The sequence below is a fragment of the Malaya genurostris genome, chromosome 1 (assembly GCF_030247185.1).
Source record: "Malaya genurostris strain Urasoe2022 chromosome 1, Malgen_1.1, whole genome shotgun sequence".
NCBI lineage: Eukaryota > Metazoa > Arthropoda > Insecta > Diptera > Culicidae > Malaya > Malaya genurostris.
The window spans coordinates 94,252,110-94,263,384 of NC_080570.1; the positions used below are offsets into that span (position 1 = coordinate 94,252,110).

Consider the following 11,275-nt stretch of genomic DNA (forward strand, 5'->3'; position numbering starts at 1 on the left):
TACTGCAACAATTTTCAATCGATGAGAAAACTCCTACTTTATTTACTATTCAATAGTAATAGGAAGTTTTTCGATATTTTAGTCTGGATCTAGAAATACTTGGCTAGAAACGTCGTAATTAATCTCATGATCGGGTATATGTAATGACTTCAAGAGAGATGTCATCGTTAGTGTATCGCTTGTATTGAGTCTTTTTTGGAGATCGTTCAAAGCTTGTATAAAACCTTCTCTCCACATACTAATATTTTTCTTAAGTTCCATTATTTTGTCTTGCCTTACTGTTGTGGGACATGCCTCAATTCCAGTGTTAGTTGATTCATTACATTTGACCAAATCCTGGGTTATAGTTTTTTCAGGTATTGGAAATATTTCGTTTCGATTTGACAGTTTTCGACGTTTGAGGCCTAGCTCTTTTTTGTTTATGATTTTGTTTTTCCAGTCATTACTCAAAGATAAGCGTAACCGTTTTAAACCAGATCTGGTAGTTTTCGGTGTTTCACACAACACAGATTTTTTTGAAGATTCTGCAAGCTGGTCATCTGCTGTACATGTACTTTTGTTGGGTCTCATTGAAGGAGTTGATACCATACCATTCACCATAAGTTCGGTGCTCGACGTTTCATTGTGACATACATTAGCTGTGACTACTTGATCCTATTGTTAACAGAAAAGAATAATAGAATATTATTTTGATTCGTGTTTTGAGCAGGGTATAATCTAGTTAATATGATTCTTGTCTGTTTGCAGTATAGAATCTTTTTTTATTATTAACAACCTGAAACTGTGCAAAAAATTGCACTCCCATAATATAGAATTGAAATCTTGAAGCAACACATCAGCTAGATATATTGTTTTGTAACTTATCGCAATTTAGGATTTGTAATGAGGATGACTAAACATTTTACATGCGAATACTGCTTAAAATCTCGCTTCTGTTCATTTATTCGTTTAACCCTTGCGTGCCGCTCAGTCGTTCGGAATCCTCACTACCTAAACGGTGCTGATAAAATCGAATCGACACAATGCAGATTCATTCGCTTCGCTTTTCGGCGTTTACTGTGGGAAAATCTATCAATCGTGGGTTACTAATCGGGCTCCATACACTGCAAGTTTGACAAAAATTTTTATTATTAGCAGATTGAGATTGAGTGTCTCACTTTGCTCTGCAAAATTAATATCAACGTGCTCTTCACAACAGTATATTTCTTCGATTTCCTCTACGGCGTATCAACTATGGTGCTAACAATGCTATTATTGGCTTCCAGAGATCATTCAATCGCGTATCATTAGGAGTGACTTTAATCTACCACGCAGTAGGATATTTTAAAAAAGGTACTTTTCCGCTATCCAGACGCAGGAAAAAATATGCCTAACTTGACACGTGTACTTCCCAAATCTTACTTTCGTTGGTTGCTAACTAATGTACCATGGTAGAATGTAGATGTTTCTTACTTCCGGTAGCCGGTCGAACGAGGCACATGCAGATTTGTGTGCAAGAAGCCACCATTTTCTATTGGTCATATGACAACTCGGACTATGTCACCTCGCAACTTTGTCCACGCAATGAAATTTATGATTTTGATAGATAATGTTGCGACTTTGCAACGGGTATTCCGAATCAACTAACATAGCAACTAGCTTTGAGTAGACCGAGTAAAGCGGTGGATTACAGGTTTACTTGCGAGAAGCCGCCGCTTCCGACTGCGCAAGATTTAGGCCAAATACGCATCAAAGCAAAACGGGTTGGGCACATTTTTATTACTTGTTATTGAGAACAAGGCGCTAATAATCTGGAACCAAAAAAAAAATTTGTTCCCTGGATATTGATTCCTGGCTTGATACAAACGCCAGGATAACAGAAAAGTACCAAATATGTGAATATAATTAGACTTTATCATTAGGGTTATATTATGTTTTGAAAAACAATGAACACAAAAAGTAGATCTTTATCATATTTTTTTAGCTGTGCCAATTCGACCAATCATAAAAAAAAAACAATATCATAAATTACTAATTAAAATAAAAACAAGAGCGCGTTATAGCAATAAAATAAATTATTGTCGTTTTCGTTCGATGCCAAACCTAAAAGTTTCCACCTTAAAGTTTCGAACTTAGTTCCAACGATATTGAAATGGAAATTGAGTCGGCTTCGAACCTGATTCCTAGGTTACTAATACCCCAATTGCTAACTGGAACCCAACACAGTTTCACGAAAAGTGTTTGATGACACTACCCTGGGTCATTGTCAGTTTTCTCAAGCGAAAACAACATCAATAAATCTTCAGGAGGCTTGGTGCAAGTAAACCTGGTATCCACACTGTAATTCGGTTATATCGAAAATTAGATTTCAGTACAATGGAGGACAAAGTCAACTGGCGGCATTCTGCAGTCCGAGTTTACCAATGACCAGTCGAAAATGGTGGATTCTTGCATTGAAAACTGTAACCACCCTGTGTACTCGGTCTTTTCAAAACTAGGTGCCTTAGTTCTTCTTTCTTTGATTGGAAAAATTACAATGACCATACATCCAGCGGTTTCGTTTATAGTCATATGAACTTTACTATTTTTGACTACCGATTGTATCTCGCGGCGTAACACCACCGAACCACTTCAGCACGAACAAACTGTCTTTCCTTCCTCCGAATTACTCGAATTTCTAACGCACTATCTGCGAATCAATGCTTAAGGACTATTCACACATATCCGGTCCGGTTCAGTGCCGGCACTACACCGTGCACGGATACTAATATTATTTCATTCGTTTTCTATGCGCGCATTTACACCTATCCGGCACCGTGCCGTTTCAGTGCAGCTCGCCGTCAGTGTAGCGTCCGTCCGGCAAACTCAAATTCGTCGTCACCGATATTTTTTATTTTCACTGAAGTCGGTATGTTATTGCATTGGCTGTGCCGGAACGGAAACAGTACGGAAATGGAACGGAAGGGTTCCGATAAAAAAAGAACACTGACGGCGCACTGAAGGCACTTTCACTGAACCGTCACGGAACTGAAATGTGTGAATAGTCCTTTACACGTTGAGAGCTCCACCGGAAGTGAGGTGCTTTAGGCCGAAGGCAGAGTGGGTGCGAGAAGCTGTGCCGAACTGGTGACTGACATTAGCAAACCTAGAGCGGGAATGATATTAGCAGCAAATCAAAAGCGGCCCTTACACGAGCATTAAAAATGTCAGTTTTAATGTAACTAAGTAATGATGTATTTCAAATTTGTTAGAAATCTCGTCATTACTGCACCATTACACGTTCATTAATAATTCAGTAATGACATTTTTAATGACTCGTGTAAGGGTCGCTAAAGGAGCCCTGTCAGAGTACAAACGAGAAATCTGCTCTACTTTCATTCTGACAGGCTCCCTTTGATTTGCTGCTAATATCATTTCCGCACTAGGTTTGCTAATGTCAGTCACCAGCACGACACAGCTTCTCGCGCCCACTCTGCCTTCGGCCTTAGTTAAAACCGAGCAAGTCGCAGAGAAAACGCATATCGCGCGTATTAGAATAATGCGACGAGTGTGTCAATTTTGCACTACAAACCGATAAATACCGAAATTAAAGCAATATGGGCCACGATGAGAGGTTCAAGACATCGTTTTTCTTGATTGCAAATAAATAAATAAGAACCATTACAAATGAAACGGTATTCACAAGAATAATTTTCAACTTACCGATTCAAACTTCTTAGCAGATCGTCGTAAACCTAACGTTCGTAAAGTTTTACTAGGAGTATGAATGTTGAACTGGTTCATCTGAATTAATAAATAATTAATAATTATTATCCAAATGTGGTGTGAATTATGTAGGAATCTAAGTATAAATTAACGGCGAATGAACTGTAAACGATCTTAGCCTTGTACAAGATTTATTGTAGCCATTGTAGCAACACAACGAAGATAGAAATAAGGAACAAATAACCAAACAAATAACATAAAAACAGAATCTACACGGGTAAATGAAATTACTCATTAATGAGTACCGAAAATACCCAAATTTTGATCATTTGTACCCGCTTGCGAGTGCATGGCAATTTTCCTCCCAAACGCCTGGCAGCCAGTAAGTTTTGCCGGAATGTTGGCAGAATTTCGGCAAGAGTCTGGCAACAATGCAACAACCGTTTTCGGCAGAGAATTTCGCCTAGTGGTTATTCACGGTTCTGTTTCTGCCGGATTTTTGCAATACAAGACTGGCAGAACCGTTTTGAAACGGTTCGTCATTTCAATGAAATGAATTTTTTTAAGCAGCTTTATGATCTGAATACGATACACGTGTACACTTCATACACCAGCGCAATAAAATTTGAAGCAACATTTCCAGTACCGCCCTTTGGCTACCTCTGCAGCCATGGCCACAATTGATTTAGTAATGGCTGTCAAATTCAATGTGGCAAAACATAGTCGCCTGTATCTTAGTTAACCGAACGTTGTCATCTTTTCACCTTCGCTGAAAATGTCAAAGATTTCGATGTGAATAAAATCCTGGTGGATACGGTTGTATCGTTTGAGGTGTATGTCTGGCAGCGGTGAGGCAGTCGGTCACCAGAATGGCGACTGGCCAGCTGTATGCGGGCTTATATGAAAAAAATATTATATATAAATATATAATGAATAGTATGATACTCGATTAAATATAGTGAAAACATGGCTTCCGCTGATGATTTACTTCAGGATATAGAGTACGCAACCGACAATTGTGATAGAAAACGGACTTGCACTGCTCTTTTACGCCCAACTTCTCTTGTACCTTACTGCAGAGTCTCTCGCTGAAAACTTTCGAAAAAGCAGAAATGAGCACGGCGCCGGAAGTCAAAGAACTATATACCTGGCAAGAAAAATAACTTCGCTGCGAATATTTCCTACGTTGGTGACGTCACAGCGGAATTCACCTTCGAGAGGCAAAAAGTTCCCAGATGTTGTCTTCGCGTTCACTGTAGGTGATAACCGTGATGTCGAACTCTGTGCCAAGCTGAAGATGGATGTGAGTTTCATCTAGCATTACGGAGACCAGCGTAGCCATTTTAAAATCTGTGTTTCAACTTGAAAATCTGTGTACCATCTGTGTTGCATATTTTCGATAATAATCTGTGAGAATCTGTAATAACCATTTTGAAAATCTGCCATTTTTATGAAATATTCATAAAAATCTGTAGAAATCTGTGAATTTTGATAAAATTTGTGTTCTGCGATACAGAACCTGTGTGGTAAAATGGCCAAAAAAATCTGTGGTTTTACAGAAAAAAAAAATGGACAGATTTCCCCCTAGACGGCTGGCTATGTCTGTCAGCCATTTTTGCCGGAATTCAGCCAGAATTCCGGCAAAAGTCTGGCAACAATGCAACAACCGTTTCTGACATAGAATTTCGCCTAAGGGTTGTTAACGGTTCAGTTTCTGTCGGATTCTTGCCATACAAGATTGGCAGTACCGGTTTGAATCGGTTCTACATTTTTAGCATCTTGGTTTTATGTTTTCATTTAAAAAAACATATGAAAGGCAATAAGTATATATACTAATTATAGAAATCTGTTATTGCCAATAACATTGCTTTCTCACTACCAAACATATCCATATTCCAATCTCATTTACCTCGTCTCAATATTCGTTTTTTGTGCGTACATGCGGGATTGACGAATCGATATATCGAAAAAAAAAATAGGAAAAAGAAATAGGAGGGAAATAAACAAGACACGTACGGCGAGATAATGACGCAATTTCGCCTGGACAATTTTGACAGCAGTCGAAATGCAGCTAGCCTTCTGACGGTTGCCAGAATTCCTCACAAGCGGGAATCTGTGAATATGCTAACTCTAACGGAGACAAATTTCCGCTGGCTCTTCAGTCTGCACGCTGCGCATGTTGATAACTACAACTTTGTTGGTCCCCGAACGTTTTCCACCTTTCGTCTGCTTCTTGGCACATTACCCTTGACGATGGCCTCAATCGGGACATTGATGGTTCTTGTACGGACATAATGGAACGCATCACAATACCAGTCACGAAAAAATCTCTCACCTAGGGCCTCTTCTTTTCATTTTACATATAAACGACATTTCTTTCATACTCAGAGTTTTAAAAGTGCAAAAGTCTACTGCAACTCAATGCAGAAAAAATGTAACTCAATAACCTTCAGTAGGAAAAACGAAACCCATTCTGTAGACATATTTTTAGGAAATCAAATAGTAGAAAAAAATAAAATTGTACGAAATTTGGGTTTAATTCTCGGAGATCCCACACAGCAAGCGATTATATTTTGTTGGTCGTTGAACGCTTGTTGAACGGCATACTGCACGAAATAACCGATTAGTTTACAGGAACGGTTTGTTGTTGTTTTACTCATACAAAAATAGTGTGGAAATTTAGTATTATCTTCATATATAAAGAAAGTTTATTGTTATTCTACATTAAGTAGAGATATTCTACAGGTATGTAGTGTTCATTAAAAAAATAAGTGGATAATAACCTCCAAAATTCTCCAGTAAAACCAGTCCAACAGGGCACCAAGTCCTCCTATTAAAAATGGCTCAACAAAGGACCTCTGTCTGCCTTGTTTGTTTAAAGATAAAAATGGCGCCCGGTTCACCGGTCTGTTTGAAAATCGGCAAACGAAGGTCCCGTGTTGGCTTCCGGTTGAACGAGCGGACGTTGATTGGATGATACAACGTATTTGTTGGATTTTTCAAATTGAAAGGCTGTTCTATGATTTTAACGGTATATTTAGGGTCGTTATAAATCTGAAAGGATAAATTTTTAACTATCGGCTATTTAGGAGTGACATAAGGTTACGTTTAGTATCTCCTTCCAGCGAGACTCTCGTTGACCAGACCGATCCTAACCTGCTTGTTGAAGCCTGAGGTATAATTAAGTAAATACACGTACATATTTCAGGTATCATATTCAAACTCCTACCGTAATACACCTTTTCAATGTATCAGCGATATATACTAAATTCAATTCTAATTCAACTGTATAATAAAGAATAAATCAATAAAAAAGGAATACTGCATTTCTGCTCGAAAGTGCAGAATACTGCATTTCTGCTCGAAAGTGCAAAATCAGAGCCACCAGTGTTTTTCAATGAAAAACGGCATTAGATTCAAATGAAAACTCTTTAGGTTTAATACTAAATTCTTTTTTTTCTGACTTCCGGCTCTGGAGCTGGTAAATGTGTGAAAACATAAAAAATATGTGTACTAACTTTTCTCAGAGATGGCGCGACTGAATCATACGAACTTACATTCAAATGTATGGTCTTATGGCTTTTTACGAAACTGCTGAATTTCATCTCGATCCGACTTCCAATTTTTTAAAAGATGACGTGACCAATTTTTACAAACTTGAGTTCAAATAAATGGATATATGGTCCTTAACAAAACTTCTGAATTTCATCTGGATCTAAGTTCCGGTTCCGAAATTTTAGAATCAATTATGTCAAAATGGTATACCGTCATTCTGAGCAACGAAACAAAAAAATCTAAACTAGCCTTATGCAGACCCTGTCAGCTTGGAGCGATCTCAATCTTCAGTTCAGCAACGCCATCGCACGGCGTCTCATTCAACATGTCATGTCAATTGTATGGGTGCGCAGCCCTGCTATTTTGGCGCGTACGAATTTGACATTTCTCTCCCCTACTTCTATGTATGAGATTCGATGCGGACTCACCTGAGGGCGACATGCTCGCAAAAAAGGATGTTGCCAATTATTTGTTCGGGAAATGTGAGAGCTGGATATCTTGTTAATATGATGTCTTTGCCTTATGACTACTTCAATCGGTAGTCATTCTCAGTAGATGACCAAACAAACAAATTCCGGCTTTCCTGGTTCCCGGTTTCCGATTTCAGAGGCACCGGAAATAGTGATCATATTTTCCCAAATGGATCTCACTTTCTTTTCCCAGCGATGGTTTGACCGATTTCCACAAACTTAGGTTCAAACGAAAGGTTTTGTGGTCCTATACGGAATTCCTGAATTTCATTCGGATCCGACTTCCGATTGCGGAAATATCGGGTAAATGTGTTCCGGAAATATCGGGTAAAGTGTGTCAAAACTACTCCAAAGTATAGTGTTTATCAGTAGATGTAAAAAACAAACCGATTTCGGTTTTTCTTTTAAGAATCGAAGAAAATTATTTTTAAGAATACCACAGTATTATATATGATAAAATGATTGATGTGAGAAAGGCATCATTACATCTAATACATTACACTACTTGGTGGATTAAAACAAGTTTTTGTGGATTAAATGTAATCTAATCGTTTTGTTGTTTTAAACAATCGGATTTTTTCTGCGTATTGATAACATCCCGCACGCAGAAAAATCTCGATTGTTTAAAACAACAAAATGATCGGTTGCCCATCAAACCAAATAAATTTTGTGACTGTATTCGATGTTTCAAAATTAGATATCGTAGGTTCAAACAAAATACGCATGTTTAATCTTGTTTCTGTGGAAAAAATTGTAATATTAAAAGATTTCCCGACAATTTAAACGATTTTTCTTTTTGATGTAGTGACAATAACAATTCTCTTTTGATTGAACCAATGTTTTTGAAATATCCCACATTTATTTGGAACAATCATATTCTAGTTCAAATCAAGCAAGCGATATCTCGGGTTGCAAAAACTTTTTTTCGTCTGATAAAAAACTAATCATTAAATTGTTTTAAATAACACCGATTTTTCTGTGTGTAGCTAGTGATACAAGCACTATAAGTTTGTTTATGTATGGTGCCTGTTATCAGATGAAAAACATGCCTGATGCGCTCTTATTTGTATTATAAGCTTAGGTAGTATACTTTTGACCGCTGCACAATACGCACAAGTTTTAAAAATTATGTCCAAGTTTGAGGCGACAGAACATCAACACACCCGCTTCAATCCACTAACTGGTCAATGGATCTTAGTTAGTCCCCATCGAATGAAGCGACCCTGGTCTGGACAGGAGGAACATCCGCAGCAAGTTGAACTTGCGGAATTTGATCCGAAAAATCCACTATGTCCGGGTGTAATTCGAGCAAACGGAGTTGTATGTGTGCTTTTCTAATCAATATCAATTGATTAATAATTTCTTATCAATTTCAGAAAAATCCAGCTTACACGTCTACATTCGTCTTTACGAACGACTTTCCCGCATTACTAGAAGATGTCCCTTTGCCGCCGAAAAGTGACGATCCATTATTCCAGACTGGTGGTGCTCGTGGTACCTGTAAGGTGATGTGTTTTCACCCTAAATCTAATAAAACACTTCCATTAATGTCTCCGAAAGAAATACGTTCTGTAATTGATTCATGGATTAAGGAATATCGCGAATTAGGTGTAAAGTACACTTGGGTTCAAATATTTGAGAATAAAGGAGCCAGTATGGGGTGTTCCAATCCCCATCCACATTGTCAAATTTGGGCATGCTCTTTTCTACCTAACGAACCACGCATCAAAGATGATCATTTACTAAGATATTATCAAACGCATGGAAGAGCATTACTAGACGACTACGCGAAGAAGGAACTCGTCAAAAATGTATGCATTCGTTAATATGTATGATAAATAACCTCCCAGACCGTTTTTTTGTAGGAACGTATTGTGTTGGATAATCCAGATTGGCTAGTTGTGGTTCCGTTTTGGGCTAGCTGGCCTTTCGAAACAATGATCATTTCTCGTAATGGAAACCGACGAATTTCAGACTTGAATCAGCAACAAATCAATAACCTAGCTATCGTCATCAAAGAACTGACTACGAAATACGACAATCTATTCAAATGTTCCTTTCCATATAGCATGGGATGGCATGGTGCACCAACCGGAGATCTGGCTACCCAGCCAGATGGACATTGGACTTTACATGCCACATACTATCCACCTTTGTTACGGTCGGCGACAGTGCGGAAATTCATGGTTGGATTCGAACTACTTTGCCAGGCTCAGCGAGACCTGACTGCTGAGCAGGCGGCTGACAAACTTCGTCATCTATGTGGTAAAAAACATTATAGTGAACACATTTAGGAATTTCTGCAGAGTAAATTGGGTACTTTTTCGTTATCCGGGCGAAAGAAAAAAGACGCTCAACACGGTTTACTTTGCTGCGTGTGCTTCATTTTCCTTAGGAATATTCGCCTTATATACATAGTGAGGTATATTTACATTAGGTAGAAACCACCGGAAGCAAGATTTAGGCAACGCTCATGTTGAAGCAAACCGTGATAAGTTTTTGTTTCCGGTGCCCGGATTACGGAAAAGTGCCGTACATTGATAAAAGATTTAATACACTGTAACTATTCATTCTTTATATCTAATATATTTGTGAGAAGGAAAACACAATTTCACGATTTCGTCACGCTTTGTCGTCTTTCCATGGTTTGTAATTCGTGAAGTAAAGAAGCTACGTTGAAACGAAGTCTGTGAAACATTGCCTCATTTATTTCAAAACTTTCAAAATCTCCATCAGTTTTTTGTATATGTATGATAATAATCGGTAGGAAAGTTGATCTAAAAATGATTTGACAGAATCAATTTTAAAGATAAAAATAATCTACTAACCTGTTAGAGAATGCAACATTGATTCGCCAAACTATCCGTTTCGGTAATGATCTAAGATTCCGCATTTCCCGGTAACTCAAACTCAACGAATCACGATACTGGTTCACAGTCCTGATAATATCTTCTATAAATTCATCTCGAAACCGAATTTCCTTGAGCGATTCTCTCAATTCGTCATCTTTCACTATGCCTTTAGGATATCGTAAGTATAATTTAATAAGCTGAAGGATCGCTGCAAAAAGTTCGTAAAAATGTTCTGGAACATCGTGATCCGCCGTTTGCATTTTGATCATTGCCCGATTTAGTATTTCTTGCGAACAAGACTTTACTTCGATGTAGTTGATGCATACTGCAAATATTTATAAATTCAAAGCCTTATGCTGACTGAAATCTAGTGGTGTGACGGGTATAGCGTGATGGGTAAGTCGATGCTTTTCACGCAGCCCGCCTGGGTTTGATTCCCAACCCCGCACATAGGGTCAGAAAGTTTTTCTGGCCCGAAGAGGCGAATGACATTAATGTTAAAGCCTCTCTATAATCGAAACAAAAAAAAATCTAGTGGTAACTTACGTTGAATAATACTCCGTAATACAACAGTTGATTGTAATTCAGGCACATATTTATTATAGTTTTTGAAAATCTTTGTTAAAGTATATTTGAAATTTGATGACATTTTTTGAAAATGAATTGCCTAATATAAAAGTTAATGCAGATCTAAAACATGCAGACTAAAAAATA

General features: G+C 38.0%; 2 protein-coding genes across 3 annotated transcripts; one reads left to right on the forward strand and one right to left on the reverse strand.

The window, feature by feature from the left end:
• The first annotated feature begins 8,655 nt into the window (after positions 1 to 8,655).
• LOC131425112 (probable galactose-1-phosphate uridylyltransferase) lies at positions 8,656 to 10,394 on the forward strand. 2 transcript variants are annotated; one of them, XM_058586709.1, is made up of 4 exons: positions 8,656 to 8,790; positions 8,847 to 9,029; positions 9,086 to 9,520; positions 9,575 to 10,394. In XM_058586709.1, the coding sequence occupies exons 2-4, from the start codon at positions 8,922 to 8,924 to the stop codon at positions 10,001 to 10,003; spliced, it is 972 nt and encodes a 323-aa protein (XP_058442692.1). In that variant the 5' UTR covers positions 8,656 to 8,790; positions 8,847 to 8,921; the 3' UTR covers positions 10,004 to 10,394. The 2 variants fall into 2 exon arrangements, with proteins under 2 accessions (XP_058442692.1, XP_058442691.1); XM_058586708.1 differs by lacking the exon at positions 8,656 to 8,790 and having other exon boundaries at positions 8,800 to 9,029.
• On the reverse strand, positions 10,268 to 11,275 carry LOC131425113 (COMM domain-containing protein 5). Its single transcript, XM_058586710.1, has 3 exons — positions 11,108 to 11,275; positions 10,538 to 10,886; positions 10,268 to 10,486 (listed from the first exon to the last, which is right to left on the reverse strand). Exons 1-3 carry the CDS (start codon positions 11,208 to 11,210, stop codon positions 10,321 to 10,323), a joined length of 618 nt encoding a protein of 205 aa, XP_058442693.1. The 5' UTR covers positions 11,211 to 11,275; the 3' UTR covers positions 10,268 to 10,320.